General features: G+C 35.0%; 1 protein-coding gene across 1 annotated transcript in view; it reads left to right on the top strand.

Moving 5' to 3' along the window:
• The first annotated feature begins 26 nt into the window (after positions 1–26).
• Positions 27–18,111, top strand: part of LOC140149209 (acidic fibroblast growth factor intracellular-binding protein-like) — a 29,526-nt gene continuing 11,441 nt past the window's right edge. The window contains exons 1-3 of the mRNA XM_072171430.1: positions 27–225; positions 6,963–7,161; positions 17,655–17,781. Coding sequence (XP_072027531.1) covers positions 138–225; positions 6,963–7,161; positions 17,655–17,781 — 414 coding nt within the window. The 5' untranslated portion in view covers positions 27–137. The remainder of the gene's footprint in view (positions 226–6,962; positions 7,162–17,654; positions 17,782–18,111) is intronic.

Genomic DNA, 18,111 nt, shown 5'->3' with positions numbered 1-18,111 from the left:
TCAAGCTTGTCACCCATGACGTCATGATGATAATATCGCAGACAGACAGACAGTGACTGAAGCGGAATGACGATTTAAATTCACGTAAATTTGAACATTTTATCAGTGTTTACCATTAAAAATGTGATGATTTGAAGATGGCTGACATTACACTGAATATTTTCGTCGGTAACACGACGATGATAGATCCAGAAGTATATCAGCTATGGCTTGATGGATATTCAGGTACGTTGGTAAGCTTAAGTTTTTCATGTTTTGCCTCCAAATTCGGAAGCAATGCATGTAGCGCATGACTGAGCGATGGTCTACTCTCCATTCCAAAAAAATACAAAACGAATTATTTTTGGATTAAAAATGTATTATCCTGTTTTGCCAAATGAACCATAGCTTAATCATATCCTATGCCTATACTAAGGCTGGCATTTTCGGTCGGGTAAACGGTACCCGCCGAGATTACATCACCCGGTAGGAAATTCCCTACCGGGTACCCAAATTCAAAAAAAATTTGGTACCGTTACCCCCTTAAAAAATGCGCTGGTACCGGGTACAAAATTACCCGAAAATGCCAGGCCTAGCCTATACTATAGTATACAAATAATTTATTTTCTCTTTCGCGTAGTGCGCATAGCGCATGCTCAGCCTCAGCAAGTCGACGAACTGAATACATGCACTAGGTAGGTATGCCCAGGTGAATTTAAATTTGCCATCAAACTGCATCATTTTATATATCAAATTAAAGTCCTTGAGTAAATAAAGCCAAAAGGGTGAGTCCGTGACCGTGTCAAATCAACCAATTTTCTGAAAAGTTCCCAGGTCCTGCCGGTGACCCTCTCAGATTTTGATGAAATTCCATCAGAATAATCTTTTGTGGCCACAATGAACCCATACAAAAATTTGGCTTCATAGGCCATGTCGTCTTCGAGAAATGGCCCTTTGAAGTTTGGCCCGGACCCCCTTTTTGGCACTTGTGAGTGTCATTGGTGATTTTACCAACTTTGGTGGCTCATAACTTCTTGTTTTAAACAGATATAAAGCTGCAATCTTGGATTCTAGCTAACCTTATGTCATATTTTCAGAATCTGGCTCTAAATTTCTGATATCTGCTTTCCTTTTAAAGTTATGAGCACCCAAAGTTGGTCATTTATTCAACCGCAAGTGTGATTTTATCATTTTGGGGGCTCCCTGGTGCCAAAAATATGTGGTCATATGACTCAAATGTCATAGATACATTATCTATAGGTACATACATTGTATCTGAGCCCACAAGCAAGTTTGAGCAAATCAAACCATTAATGGAGGAACGGGGGGTATCCGAAGTTGGGCTCGGGTGAAAATTAGCTGGAGACCCCCCTCTTTCTGACCAATGGTTGACCTTGTTGACATGAATTGAAATTTACTGCCATGTAACATACTGAATGAGACCTACCTAGAAACAAAAATTCAGCTTTGGTACTCAACTCCATCATAGTATATGACAGCTTGAAAATAGGGTGGAAAACCTGCTATTTCTTGTCTAAGGGTGTTGAATTCAGCAACCATGACAACAAAATCAGTAAAATTTGACAAAGTTTTTTCACAAGATACCTGAAGTGTCATATGAAATATGTTCTGGGTGTGTTTTAGAGGCTAATAAACACATCTAGAGTGGTCTGTAAGGCTAATGAAAGTTGATCCCCAGTTTCCCGTTACATAGTTTTTCATGACTGGGTAGGGGACTGTTTCATTATTCATTATTCATTATTTTCAAACTTTCATTATCGGTGCAAAGTTAATTACGGAATGCTATGTTTTGAGGCCCAAATAAAATAATAAAGTATAGTATTAAATGACCATGCTTCACTCAAATATTTTACCAACTTAGTCTTCAAAACAAATTTTAATTTAGCACATCTTCTTTGGAATCTTCAAATTAATCTTCAAAGGCCCAAATAAAATAATAAAGTATAGTATTAAATGACCATGCTTCACTCAAATATTTTACCAACTTAGTCTTCAAAACAAATTTTAATTTAGCACATCTTCTTTGGAATCTTCAAATTAACCTATAGGTTGTGCAACATATGAAAGCACCAGAAGTCCATGATAGTCTTTGGAGAACATGGAGGACTGTGACAACTTGCTTTCCCCAACACTACATCTCACTATCTCGAGATCAGACAGCGACAGTCCGGCAAATAAAACATTAAATGATTGACCAATGTCGGTTGTAATAATTGTCCACGGCAGTCGGACCTTGCCCTCCTCCTCCACCTTCACAGAAATGAACATATTTATCAAAAACACCAGTAGGGAAAGTAAATTGTCACAGTCAAAATGAACAAATAAACAAAATTGAAAGCAGAAATAAACTAAATTTGACAATTGAACGTTCACATGGAGGTTGCTGGTAAAAATCATCACAGGGTGCACGTGTTAATAATAAAACAACCATGCAAGAAATTGACAAATAAATCATTTTATTTATAAGATTATTTTATTAAATACATATATTTGTAAGAAAAGCAGAATAAATTTGACTTCAAATTTTATTTATTTTATTTATTTTGATGTTGTCTATATATATTCCACGCTACATAGTGCACGGTAGAAATGCTTTCATATTTGTTCATCGCTGGTTCCTTGAACTTGGCTGCCTCTCTTTGTGTTCGGTCTATCCATTTAGTGGTAGGAGAAACTTAGATGCAGGGAATTGCTAGTCTCCAGTAAATGCGCCCTACGATATCGCCATTTTACCACATAGTTTAACCCAGCGTTTAAAGACTATTCGGGCCGGTCAGGGTCGGCGTAAAAGTGCTTAAAATACGTGTCGGACGTAAAGATGACATTAAAACTATCCTTTTTTCTTAAAACTTGAAAAATATGAAATAATGAAATAATGGAAAATAATGAAATATTTGATCGGCATTTTTTTCTGACCGGAGTCGGGTAACGGGAAACTGGGAGTCAACTTTCATTAGCCTAATGTACGACCCAAAAATATGCCCATATACTTATAATTTTATTACGTATTTCTTGGCCATGGTGGAACACTGAGCAACGCTTGTAGCTTCACGAAAACACGCGAGCGTACATCGCTATCGACAAGCGTTGCATGCACATTTGACCTCGATCGTGTGCATGTACATTGAATCTGTGCATGCACAGTTAGATTAAGTTCACTACTCACTTCACAGATACGCATGGATATTTTGCTCGGCCATGTTTTCTAGTTTCGAGAGCGGGACCGAGACTCAGGCTAGCAAATGTCATGTGCCTCGCGTTGCGCAGCTTCGATAAGCAATGCATTTCATTTACCAGAAAAAGTTGCAGCATGCCGTCAAAAATATAAACAAGTAATTCAAGCAAGCAAATGACTCTGACCCCCTTAAATGAAGCCCCAGACCCCAAACACAAGGAATTTCCCTTAATATTTTTGGCACCAGGGGACCCCCAAAATGACAAAATCACACTTGCGGTTGAATAAATGACCAACTTTGGGTGCTCATAACTTTAAATAGAAAGCAGATATCTGAAATTTAGAGCCATATTCTGATAATATGACATAAAAATAGCTAGAATGCAACATTGCAGCTTTATATCTGTTCAGAACAGGAAAGTTATGAGCTACCAAAGTTGGTAAAAATCACCAATGACACTCGCGAGTGCCAAAAAGGGGGGTCTGGGCCAAACTTCAAAGGGCCATTTCTCAAAAACGACATGGCCTATGAGGCCAATTTTTGGTATGGATTCATTGTGGCCACAAAATATTATTCTGATGGAATTTCATCAAAATCTGAGAGGGTCACCTGGGGACCCCTGGTTGATTTGACATGGACTGACCCAAAACTGAAAACCTTTTTGTCATAGCGCTTTCCGTGGCAAAGTTACATGTACATCTTTTCAAAGATCGACTTTCATCAAAAAGATTCTGCTACATGTAGCAAAATTCCCCAAAACAACATTACGGGAGGTGTTTCTAGATCTTAGTCTCATGATGATAGCAGCTTTTTTTAATGGAACTGCTTTCAAAATCCCTCTAAAATTCCATGTGTGAGTGTCTCATCACCATAAAAAATCATATTTGAGTCAAGTGAAGTATAGAAAACATATTTATGTAGGTTTCCTTGATAGGGATGGTCATAAAATTTTGAAGTTCAATATTTTTAGCTGAAAGTTCTTTCATTTGAAAGAGAATTAAATTACCTAAACAAGAAGGGGTCACTCATCATGTTTCTAGTGCACTTTTGAAGTTACAGACAAAAATAGTGTCATCATTCATCAAATTGCCCAAAATTTTGTGTGTGAAATTGTGGCAGCAGGCACATGTACAATGCACACTACTGTATGTGACCCAAGATGACCTCCTATTCTTTACTGTAAGAAAGCTGTTTTGGATGGTCTTGATTTACACACAAATTGCTTTTGAGCTAAATCGAGCGTCGACTTGGTGGAACATGGATTGCACAATGTGATGAAGTTCATGAATCCAGTATCATACTAGTACCAACATAAGTCAACATCACTTAGTGTAGGTTTTGGTTGTCAAAATTAATTTTTTGTATTTTTCTCCATTGAGCCACACAGTAAAGCCATTTTTGGACCGTACATGCACATTCCACTTCCCTATGGACGAATAGTGCCACCTATAGTGTGTGATGTGAGCTAGCCTATCCGTGACCGACCTGTTCTTGAAAAAAAATTGAAATTTCTATGTAAATATGTATTGTGTTTGGTCCCCGGTCTAGGGGAATTTCGCTGACTAGCAAATGTGTTAACTAAGGTTTGCCTGGCATACCTACATGCACAACATGTGGAACAATATATTTTTGTAAAACATTTTAGGCCTGTAACGAAATGTATATTTTGTACAATTGTACAACTATCGTTTCTACCCTACTGTATGACCTATAAAAGTTACCTGTTTAATATCAAAGTGTCCTAAAAAAAACTGGTCATCGCAAGTATCTTTGATGCTGAAAATTAAGGATATTCACGCAGGGACAGGCCGAAAACCTTACCTCGATCGTAAAATCCAGCCCATGCATGTTATAATTCATTAAATTCATTGTGTAACTAAATGTCAGTGATTGTGTCCATGTATTGTTATTGCACAGGCCTGCGAGAGCAGTCAAGCTGAATTTATACTCGATCGCTGGATCACCACATGAATTCGCCTCTCGAAAACCTCTACAAGGTTGTTAAGCATCGAGCATGCTGACTGGCTTAGCAATTATCAAAGTAGTTTTGTAAACCAATCAGGTTAGACGTGCTTTACTGGCGGGTCACATTAATTAATAGGCCTTCCGTAAAAGGCTGTTGCGTTCATTGATTAACTTACGATTGCAATGAATGGTTTTTGCAACCAATCACAAAACGGGTTATATGGCGCCTGTCGGAAATTTTGCACACATCCATGACGTCATGCCCCAGTGCCACGAGGTGGCAGAGGCTTTGCTTTTCTGCGAAAGCGAGCGAGTGGTATAAAGTCAGTTTCACACCTATGATTTATGAAGCACGTCCACAGCGCATTTGACAGATAAAAATGAAATTTGCAATTCTGAGCAACAGGATTCCATAAAATAAGTTATTCTGCAGAATCGATAATAATTAACAGCTGACCAGTCTGCATTATTTGAAGTGCACATTGAAGTTTGTAAGTTTGTGACTTCGTATGTTATGTGCAATAGATAATAGGAAGCTTAAATTGGCAGGCTGTCATGCAATTTATCTGTCTCTTCGGAAAATATATTGACGTTCCTGGACCTCGCTGGACATACATGCTCAGCTGAAAATAAATGATTTTCTATTTAACTCATCGCTCCTTTTGCGCACATACACAACATAACACACCAACCTTATGGTCCTTGGGGGAACACCCGACTGCACGACAAATTCAGTACAGGGGTAGCATTAAAGGCCCGAAAGTCGGGGGTTGTTTTCCCGTGTTTTTCACTCCCGAGCTTGCAGAAAATCCAAATACATGGGGTGAAAATTAAAAAAAAAAAAAAAAAATATTTTGCAGTGTAGTCAGGGGTAGGAGTAAGGTCCAAATGTAGAGGGTCAGAGTTCACCCCGAGCTTGCACATGTATATTCCCAATATAGAGGGGTAAAAATTAATATATTTTAAATTTAGGGGGTCATTCACCCCCGATCGGGGGTTAACGCTACCCCTGATTTAGTAGTTGGCACGCCTGATGAGGGCGTTATGATGCTCATGGTTCTAGTGAACGCCAGCACATACATACACCTCCTCATTTTTCCAAAAATCCATCGCATACAGCTCCTTCTTCATTCGTAAGTTTTTTTTGCGATCCTCCAATTCCACTGAAACTGAAAATAACTCCGCAAAAACTTGTCAGTGATAAGTTTTTGTAATAAAAATAAATTCAACGGCGTAGCTGACTGCTACCTACCGATTCTTGCCACTCCCACCCCTCCGATCGAGCGATCTCAATAGAATTTCCCGCCATACATTCATTTGCATATATGCAAAATACAACTTTCGACCAATAGAAAATTAGCAATTCTAAAATCGGCGAGTCTAAGAGTCAGCGCACGGCTTGGTGCAGGCGCACTACGGCAAAGTACATGATGGTAAAAACTATCACACGGAGAGGCTGATGGTAAAAATGATAAATGGTAATCAACCAATGAACTGTCTAGAATTTATGTATGAATGATTATATACAAATATTACATACCTATATATACATGTAGGCCCTTAACCACTTGGCCACTGGAGCTTCATGATTAGGCTGGTCATGAAGCCCCCGTGGCCAAGTGGTTAAGGCATAGGTCTCGTAAACCTGAGGTCCTGGGTTCGATTCCCAGGCGGGATCACTTTTCTCCTTGTCTCCTTTATTATTTGCGATGGCGAACCTGGTGAAAATTAATGTTTATTTATATAATTCCCGTCGATCATGCCACTGTATTCCGTGAAACTGAACCATTAACACAATGTCTCTAATTTGATTTGTTTCAGCCCAAGAGGCTACAACACGCAGATATCAGAAGTTATCAACCCAGATGAAAGGACTGAACAAGGACATCTTAAGAAATGACACCGTTGATAATTACAGAACATTCATTGCCATGGAGAACCACATATGTAATCCACCCACTCTGGCATATCAACCTCTCTTCCAGATACCTCCTGATATGCGCAAACTTATCATAGAGAAGTAAGTGATCTTCTGATATATAATGTTGTACATTAAATGATCTGAATTAATCACTAATTTGTATTTAATTGTGATAATTTGTGTGTATCAAAAATGATATTGTTTGTTTATAATACAATTTGTACATAAAAAATGCATTTCTCGGTAACTCGTGCTACACCATATTTAGTGCTATTAAGGTTAGCCGAGAGTTTTTCATGCGCTTGATTTCAGAGGGCGTAAGTTCATAACAGAAACAGCCATGCAGAAAATGAACAAGCGTGCACGGGACGTGAGGCCTACTTACAATAGAATATCGATCCACGGTCAAGACATGAAAAGGCTATGAAACTTGGCTTAGCTCGTGCCCGGAGCTCGGATGCGGGGTGTCACAAGCCGCTTTGCAATTTTCACAAGGATTTTATAAATTTTAAAATTGATTGGGGCACTTCAGTCAAGCTACGCCCTGGAAAATGTGTTGATTTTGAATTTATAGCCTTGATATCTATGATGAAATCAATGCTGCTATTCCCCTGATTACAATGTAAGGGTAGGCAACAACAACAATATCAAAAAGCAATTATTTGTAAATCGAATTTGGGATGAAAATCAAAAAGACAGACTTAGCAGGCCTACAAATTTCTGAATTATATAAAGTGAAAAACAATCAATCACGATTCACTGCACTCAGGGAATCAATCAAATAAAACTAAAAAGAAAGGAGCAAGAAAGAATAAAGAAATAATGAAAAAGAGAAAGAAAGAGAGAGAAAGAAAATGAACGAAAAAGAAAGAAAGAAAGAAAGAAATGAAAAAAAAAAAGAAATGAAAAAGAAAGGGAGAAAGAAAAGAGGAAAGAAAGGAAGTAAAATGAGAAAAGAGAGAAAAAAAGAAAATTCAGCCACACGGAGACTCGAACCCACAAAAATAGTTTATAGGCCTATTAGATTCCCAGTCCAACGCTCTATCCACTCGGCCATAGATCAGCTTACGCAATTGACTGTTCTCAAAGCGGATGATATAACTATAATTGGATGCAATTGAACATGATTACAATCGCGTCCGCATTATGGCTCTTAGAATAAACACGCATGTTGGCGCTGAAATTTTGAACGAACTGATGGAGGAAAACCTCGTTTTTTTGCAAAACTAGCTTCAATTTGGAGTGAAAATCAAATGGAATAGCAATTGGCAGAATGTTGAGAAATAATGTAGGTATTCAGATGTCTAAATTAACGCCTCGTAATCAAGATATCGATAATTTCACAAACCAGCTTTTTCTCAAGCAAATTCTCCAAAATTTTCCCCCAAAACGGGCTTTTAAAATTTAATCGGCACTGTATTTGGTTCTTCCCCATGGCAACATTATTTCTTTGATCGATTTGTAATACAATACTGAAAAAGAAGAAAACAATCGCTTCGGTGTGGATTTATACGGAGCGCACATTTGAAAAAAAAAACCTCATGGAACGTGTTTTTGATCTTGTGAACATGGTGGGTAAAAATGCTTTAAACGAAGGATTTTCAAATTTATTCATGTATGTAGTTACTCCATTTCCGGAGGTTCTGCGCCCGAGCGCAAAACCTCCAAAACCGGAGGTTCTGCGCGATATAACGTCGCAGAAACTCCGTTTTGGAGGTTTTTAGCATGGACGACAGTGACTATTATTATAGTTAATAAACCACCATAGCGTCATAAAACCTCCAAAATCGGAGTTTTTGCGCCCGTCAAAAACCTCCGATATTGGAGTTATACATTATAATAAATGTTTATGCTTAACTTCATTACTTTTAGTATACGCAAAACCTCCAAAATCGGAGTTTTTATACTGCCGTCATAAAACCTCCGATATTGGAGTTTTTATGTATCAAAACTAACATTATAATAAATGTTTAAACATGCTTAACTTCATTACTTTTACTAGTATACATAAAACCTCCAAAATCGGAGTTTTTGCACCCGTCATAATACCTCCGATATTGGAGTTTTTATGCGTATCAAAACTAATGTTATAAAATTGTTTAAACATGCTTAATCTTAATTACTTTTAGTATATGCAAAAACTCCAAAATCGGAGTTTTTAGCCCGTCAAAAACCTCCGATATTGGAGTTTTTATATCAAAACTAATATTATAATAAATGTTTAAACATGCTTAACTTCATTACTTTTAGTATCGCCAAACCTCCAAAATCGGAGTTTTTAGCCCGTCATAAAACCTCCGATATTGGAGTTTTTGCATATCAAAACTAACATTATAATAAATGTTTAAACATGCTTAACTTCATTACTTTTAGTACTCCGCGAACCTCCAAAATCGGAGTTTTTGCGCCCGTCGCAAAACCTCCGATATTGGAGTTTTTGCGTATCAAAACTAATATTATAATACATGTTTAAACATGCTTAACTTCATTACTTTTAGTATACGCAAAACCTCCAAAATCGGAGTTTTTACCGTAAAAACCTCCGATATTGGAGTTTTTATGTATCAAAACTAACATTATATTATAAATGTTTAAACATGCTTAACTTCATTACTTTTAGTATACGCAAAAACTCCAAAATCGGAGTTTTTTCGCCTTCGCAAAACCTCCGATATTGGAGTTTTTGCGTATCAAAACTAATATTATAATACATGTTTAAACATGCTTAACTTCCTTACTTTTAGTATACGCAAAACCTCCAAAATCGGAGTTTTTTGCGCCCGTAAAAACCTCCGATATTGGAGTTTTTATGTATCAAAACTAATATTATAATAAATGTTTAAACATGCTTAACTTCATTACTTTTAGTATCGCAAAAACCTCCAAAATCGGAGTTTTTGCGCCCGTCATAAAACCTCCGATATTGGAGTTTTTTATGTATCAAAACTAATATTATAATAAATGTTTAAACATGCTTAACTTCATTACTTTTAGTATCATAAAACCTCCAAAATCGGAGTTTTTAGCCCGTATAAAACCTCCGATATTGGAGTTTTTATGCATATCAAAACTAATATTATAATAAATGTTTAAACATGCTTAACTTCATTACTTTTAGTATCGCCAAACCTCCAAAATCGGAGTTTTTAGCGCCGTCATAAAACCTCCGATATTGGAGTTTTAACGTATCAAAACTAATATTATAATAAATGTTTAAACATACTTAACTTCATTACTTTTAGTATACGCAAAACCTCCAAAATCGGAGTTTTTATACCGTCATAAAACCTCCGATATTGGAGTTTTTGCGTATCAAAACTAATGTTATAAAATTGTTTAAACATGCTTAATCTTAATTACTTTTAGTAATAGTATACGCAAAAACCTCCATTTTTTTTAATTGAATATATCGGACCCCTTGAAACGTCGATAATGTATTCAAGTCATTACAATTGAGAAATCTTTTGTCGGTATATGTGATGCAACCTCATTGAAACCTCAATAATATATTCAAGTCATTGCAATTGGGACATCATTTGTCAATATACGTGTGATCTGCCGACAATAAACACCGCTAATGAGTTTCCTATTCACCTTGGCTTATCTTATAGGAGAGTAAGACGCTCTTTATGGGATTAGCTTATAAGACGCTCTTTATGGCAACAATTATTCCTACTTTACCCAAGGTTATTTAGGATAAGCCAAAGTTTATCGACGTTCTTTTGAATTAGTCATTCATGCAGCACTTTTAAGTTTCATGAAAGTTTTGGCAAATATAAAAAGAAAGGGGAAATATTGTTAAGATTTCAAAAAAAAAATAATGATAAAATAAAGGATAATAAAACATATTTCAAGTTGAATTAAATGGTGGATTTATGCGTATCCACACGAATAGCATAATTATATATTTAAACTTCCGAAATGTAATATACTTTTAAACATGCTTAATCTTAATTACTTTTAGTATATGCAAAACCTCCAAAATCGGAGTTTTTTAGCCCGTCATAAAACCTCCGATATTGGAGTTTTATGTATCAAAACTAATATTATAATAAATGTTTAAACATGCTTAACTTCATTACTTTTACTAGTATACGCAAAACCTCCAAAATCGGAGTTTTTTTCGCCCGTCGCAATACCTCCGATATTGGAGTTTTTATGTATCAAAACTAATGTTATAAAATTGTTTAAACATGCTTAATCTTAATTACTTTTAGTATATGCAAAAACTCCAAAATCGGAGTTTTTACCCGTCAAAAACCTCCGATATTGGAGTTTTTATGTATCAAAACTAATGTTATAAAATTGTTTAAACATGCTTAACTTCATTACTTTTAGTATACATAAAAACTCCAAAATCGGAGTTTTTATGCTCGTCATAAAACCTCCGATATTGGAGTTTTTAGCATCAAAACTAATGTTATAAAATTGTTTAAACATGCTTAATCTTAATTACTTTTACTATCCAAAATCGGAGTTTTTGCGCCGGTCGCAAAACCTCCGATATTGGAGTTTTTGCGCATCAAAACTAATTTTATAAAAATTGTTTAAACATGCTTAACTTCATTACTTTTAGTATACGCCAAAAACTCCAAAATCGGAGTTTTTATACTGCCCGTCAAAAACCTCCGATATTGGAGTTTTTAAAAGATCAAAACTAATGTTATAAAAATTGTTTAAACATGCTTAACTTCATTACTTTTAGTATCGCAAAAACTCCAAAATCGGAGTTTTTTAGCCCGTCAAAAACCTCCGATATTGGAGTTTTTAAGCATCAAAACTAATGTTATAAAAATTGTTTAAACATGCTTAATCTTAATTACTTTTAGTATGTACGCAAAAACTCCAAAATCGGAAAACCTCCACTTTTTTTAAATTGAATATATTGGACCCCTTGAAACGTCGATAATGTATTCAAGTCATTACAATTGAGAAATCCTTTGTCGGTATATGTGATGCAACCTCATTGAAACCTCAATAATATATTCAAGTCATTGCAATTGGGACATCATTTGTCAATATACGTGTGATCTGCCGACAATAAACACCGCTAATAAGTTTCCTATTCACCTTGGCTTATCTATAGGAGAGTAAGACGCTCTTTATGGGATTAGCTTATAAGACGCTCTTTATGGCAACAATTATTCCTACTTTACCCAAGGTTATTTAGGATAAGCCAAAGTTTATCGACGTTCTTTTGAATTAGTTATTCATGCAGCACTTTGAAGTTTCATGAAAGTTTTGGCAAATATAAAATTATTGTCGGCGGATCACACGTACCGACAAATGATCTCCCAATTGCAATGACTTGAATACATTATCGACGTTTCAAGGGGTCCGATATATTCAATAGCAGGTCTGTCACCTTCACAAAAAAAAAATCTCATCCGATTTTGGAGTATTTGCGTATATACTAAAAAAATTGAGGTTTTCCGATTTTGGAGTTAAGGGCTGGGGTATGAACGTGTGGACAGTATTTATTTTGGGACATTAGAGCACATCAGACATATCGAATTGCATTCTGAATACGAAGAATGTCATTCTGATATCAAATAATTTTGATTTTTTGAATTTCGCAATTTAATACACATTTTATGGCAAATCATTAAAAATTGATATTTTTGATATTTAACAGTACTTGAAGTAAACTTTATAAATCTGATGATTTATATTTAAAGTGTATGTAATGAAAAGCCGACGATCAATTGAAAATTTTGACCTTTTCAGATTGAAGATATGGAATTTTTCCCCAAAACACCAAAAAAAATTAGGTCTTTTTGGGAAAAAATCCATATCTTCAATATGAAAGGTCAAAATTTTCAATTGACCGTCAGGCTTTTCCTCCCTGCTACATACACTTTAAGAATATATCATTAGATTTATATAATTTACTTCGAGGACTGTCATATATCAAAAATTTGAAAAATATCAAATTTTTATAATTTGTCATAAAATTTATATTATATTGTGATTTTCAAAAAATGAAAATTATTTGATATCAGAAAGACATTCTGCGTATTCAGAATGCAATTCGATAGGTCTGAGGTGCTCTCATGTCCCACAAAAAATACTGTCGAACGCCATAAACGCCATTCTAGATCCCTTAAACAATTTTTATAACATTAGTTTTGATACGCAAAACTCCAATATCGGAGGTTTTAGACGGGCGCAAAAACTCCGATTTTGGAGTTTTTATGCGTATACTAAAAGTAATTAAGATTAAGCATGTTTAAACAATTTTTATAACATTAGTTTTGATACGCAAAAACTCCAATATCGGAGGTTTTAGTGACGGGCTTAAAACTCCGATTTTGGAGTTTTTATGCGATACTAAAAGTAATTAAGATTAAGCATGTTTAAAAGTATTACATTTCGGAAGTTTAAATATTATTATGCTATTCGTGTGGATACGCTAAATCCACCATTTATTTCAACTTGAAATATGTTTTATTATCCTTTATTTTATCATTATTTTTTGGTGAAATCTTAATAATATTTCCCTTTCTTTTTATATTTGCCAAAACTTTCATGAAACTTAAAAGTGCTGCATGAATGACTAGTTCAAAAGAACGTCGATAAACTTTGGCTTATCCTAAATAACCTTGGGTAAAGTAGGAATAATTGTTGCCATAAAGAGCGCCTTATAAGCTAATCCCATAAAGAGCGCTTACTCTCCTATAAGATAAGCCAAGGTGAATAGGAAACTCATTAGCGGTGTTTATTGTCGGCAGATCACACGTATATTGACAAATGATGTCCCAATTGCAATGACTTGAATATATTATTGAGGTTTCAATGAGGTTGCATCACATATACCGACAAAAGATTTCTCAATTGTAATGACTTGAATACATTATCGACGTTTCAAGGGGTCCGATATATTCAATTTAAAAAATGGAGGTTTTCCGATTTTGGAGTTTTTATGCACTACTACTAAAAGTAATGAAATTAAGCATGTTTAAACAATTTTTATAACATTAGTTTTGATTGGAGATACGCAAAAACTCCAATATCGGAGGTTTTAGATTTTAGCAGGGCGCTAAAAAACTCCGAGTTTTTATACTAAAAGTAATGAAGTTAAGTGTAAACAATTTTTATAACATTGAGTTTTGATACGCAAAAAACTCCAATATCGGAGGTTTTATGACACGGGCGCAAAAAACTCCGATTTTGGAGGTTTTGCGTATACTTAAAAGTAATGAAGTTAAGCATGTTTAAAAATTTATTATAATTATAATCCAATATCGGAGGTTTTAGTTTTTTGGAGTTTTTATGCGTATACTAAAAGTAATGAAGTTAAGCATGTTTAAACATTTATTATAATATTAGTTTTGATACGCTAAAAACTCCAATATCGGAGGCCTTATACGGGCGCTTAAAAACTCCGATTTTGGAGGTTTTATGATACTAAAAGTAATGAAGTTAAGCATGTTTAAACATTTAGTATAATGTTAGTTTTGATACGCAAAAACTCCAATATCGGAGGTTTTAGGACGGGCTACAAAACTCCGATTTTGGAGTTTTTATGTATACTAAAAGTAATGAAGTTAAGCATGTTTAAACATTTATTATAATGTTAGTTTTGATACGCAAAACTCCAATATCGGAGGTTTTATGACGGGCTAAAAACTCCGATTTTGGAGTTTTTGATACTAAAAGTAATGAAGTTAAGCATGTTTAAACATTTATTATAATATTAGTTTTGATACGCAAAAACTCCAATATCGGAGGTTTTGCGACGGGCGCAAAAAACTCCGATTTTGGAGGTTTTGCGTATGCTAAAAGTAATGATGTTAAGCATGTTTAAACATTTAGTATAATGTTAGTTTTGATACGCAAAAACTCCAATATCGGAGGTTTTATGGGCTTAAAAACTCCGATTTTGGAGGTTTTGATACTAAAAGTAATGAAGTTAAGCATGTTTAAACATTTATTATAATATTAGTTTTGATGCATAAAAACTCCAATATCGGAGGTTTTGGGACGGCGAAAAACTCCGATTTTGGAGGTTTTATGCGTACTAAAAAGTAATGAAGTTAAGCATGTTTAAACATTTATTATAATATTAGTTTTGATACGCAAAACTCCAATATCGGAGGTTTTACTCGGCAAAAAACTCCGATTTTGGAGGTTTTATGATACTAAAAGTAATGAAGTTAAGCATGTTTAAACATTTATTATAATATTAGTTTTGATACGCAAAACTCCAATATCGGAGGTTTTATGACGGGCTAAAAAACTCCGATTTTGGAGTTTTTGGCGTATACTAAATGTAATGAAGTTAAGCATGTTTAAACATTTATTATAATATTAGTTTTGATACGCAAAAACTCCAATATCGGAGGTTTTAGGACGGCGATTTTGGAGTTTTTTATGATAAAATGTAATGAAGTTAAGCATGTTTAAACATTTATTATAATATTAGTTTTGATACGCAAAAACTTATCGGAGGTTTTAGCGGGCGCTAAAAAACTCCGATTTTGGAGTTTTTTATACTAAATGTAATGAAGTAGTCACTGTTTTGATCCATTATAATATTTTGGAGTTTTGATACGCAAAACCTCCAAATATCGGAGTTTTATGCTGGCGAAAAACTCCGATTTTGGAGGTTTTATGCACGCTGTGGTTTTATTAACTATAATAATAGTCAGAACCTCAAAACGGAGTTTCTGGCAAGACGTTATACGCAGAACTCCGTTTTGGAGGTTTTATAGCGGCTTAGAACCTCCGGAAATGGAGTAACTTCATACCTCATTTATTTTAATAATTTGTATATAACACACACAAAAATGTTAAGCTACATCCAATGCACCAACATTTCACTCGCTGCGATATTTGATTACTGAGAAAACTCTGTTTTAGAGAACAACTTTATACGTCTTTTATACGTTTTTTATACGTCTCTTTGTGTAACCTTAAAGCACATTGAAAGGATAAAATTAGTGGGGGTTAATTACAATGTCATGAATATTTCTGGAAGACCATATTTCATACATATAAAATGAATCAAATTTAAAACAACAGTGCCCATGTTTAATATAATGACACTTGGAAAATATCTAAGTTGAACAGGATTTTTCCACTTAAAATACACTCTCCAAATTTAAAGAAATTTTTTTTGAAACAAAATGTTAGAAAAATGCCGAAAAAAGTTTATAACTTGAACCTTACATCTGTTTGAAATAATATGAAAGTTAAATGAAATATTTAGAGGCAATTTTTTTTTTTGAGTCACGACCACTTTTGCTCGGAATTGCCCATATGTACTTGCAGTGACTGATTACCTATTAATACCTAATAGGTGATCAAATATTGCAACAAGACATTCATGGTTTGAATGATTCACACAAATAGATCTAATCACATTGTTGCAACCTGCATGTAGGAATCATGTATATTGAGTATAACAGCAGTTGTGATTATGAAGATATAATGTCAGGGACTATTATATTTGGTTGAATATTGCAAAACTTTAAAGGTGGATGTGGTCCGGTTCTTTCATGGTGTTTTGTACCTACACCAAGCTCGACACCTATCACCAAATCAATCCCAATTAGTTATTTAAATTATTCCAGCAATTTGGATATGACAAGCAAATATTTATCACAGTGGTACTTCAACGTGGGAATTGAAATTACTAGTCTGTTGTCCATGGTCTTAGCTAGCCACCCGTCTGGCCGTCATTTCAGACCGGGAGTTTGCTCCTGGGACCCGTCTGGCCGTCATTTCAGACGGGGAGTTTGCTCCTGGGACGGGCAAAATTAATGCCTTTGACAGATGGTATATTATAAATTTTATGTTTTGAGAAGCTAATTGACCTTTTAAGTAGACCAAATTTGTAGGAGAAGGCCATATCAGCACATTTTTGAACCCCCAATGGGCTATAGATGTCTGATAAATGTTTTAAAGGTTAAATTAGGACAGGCAATTTTATTCAAATGACGGGCAACTCTCAATTTCTAGCTAAGACCCTGCTGTTGTCTTGTCTATTCTGTCGGTCCGTGCCACGTCACTTCCGGTTGATGATGCGACTCACGGTCGAGTGAAAACAAGTCCCTGATTCAATTTTTGTTGATGATTTCTGTCATTGGTGTTATGTAAATTTTGATCGCAAATAGTCAGTGGAATCAAACAACCGTTTCTAAGTCTTCAGAGTGGAAGAAACTTACTTGATTTACTGTTTATATACTGACAAACTTAAAATTAAATTCCATGGCCGAGTGTCGTTGTTTCTGAAATTGAATGTCACTCCAACAACATGGCTATGTAGCCTCCTTCACAGTCGGTTTCTGTTGTTCATAACAAACCGTTGTAGTTATGCAGTTTGGGCCCGAGACTAGAGATGTTTATGGACTGACAGAATATACTGTCTATAGGATCAGATCTCAGGCCTAAAATTGTACTGAAATGTGAAAAACATGAGCTTTCTCTACATATAAATTTTGATGAGGTGAAGTGGGAAATTGGACCATATACCTTCACATTACAAAAGCCAACATTTTATATTGTACCTCAAATTAATTGATTCATTCATTACCATGAGTGTTTTCATGTAGCCTTTAAATGTGTCCATCCTTACATGTATTTTACAGATATTACGAATTAGATTACACAATGGCCAGAGAGATAATGGGTAAAAAACTTTCCAGTAAGCATAGAAAAGACCTAGATGAAATAAGTGAGAAGACTAAAGTACCGCTCAAAAGCTGCAGAAGACAGGTAAGACCTTGATTCCGAATTTGCTCCTGAGTTGACCTATAGTGGAGTGAATGAAATGATCATTGCCTCATCTAGGATTTCAACCAGGGAACTCAGGGGATCTAGATCAGCTTTCCTAAAGAAGCTTGTTGCATGACATGTTATTTGTATTTTATAGACACATGATCTAATAAAATGATATCACTCTTGCTACATTGTAGGTAGCAAGCATAAATGACAAATTAATTAGAGTAAAAGTGGTGATTTAAGGTTAATTACCTCATCAGATTAAAAAGGAATAAATACATGCTATTTTTTCTCTCCAGTTAGTCAAGAAATTAATATAGTTCT

This window comes from Amphiura filiformis, chromosome 1, assembly GCF_039555335.1.
Source record: "Amphiura filiformis chromosome 1, Afil_fr2py, whole genome shotgun sequence".
Taxonomy (NCBI): domain Eukaryota; kingdom Metazoa; phylum Echinodermata; class Ophiuroidea; order Amphilepidida; family Amphiuridae; genus Amphiura; species Amphiura filiformis.
This window is presented reverse-complemented; position numbering and strand designations above follow the sequence as displayed.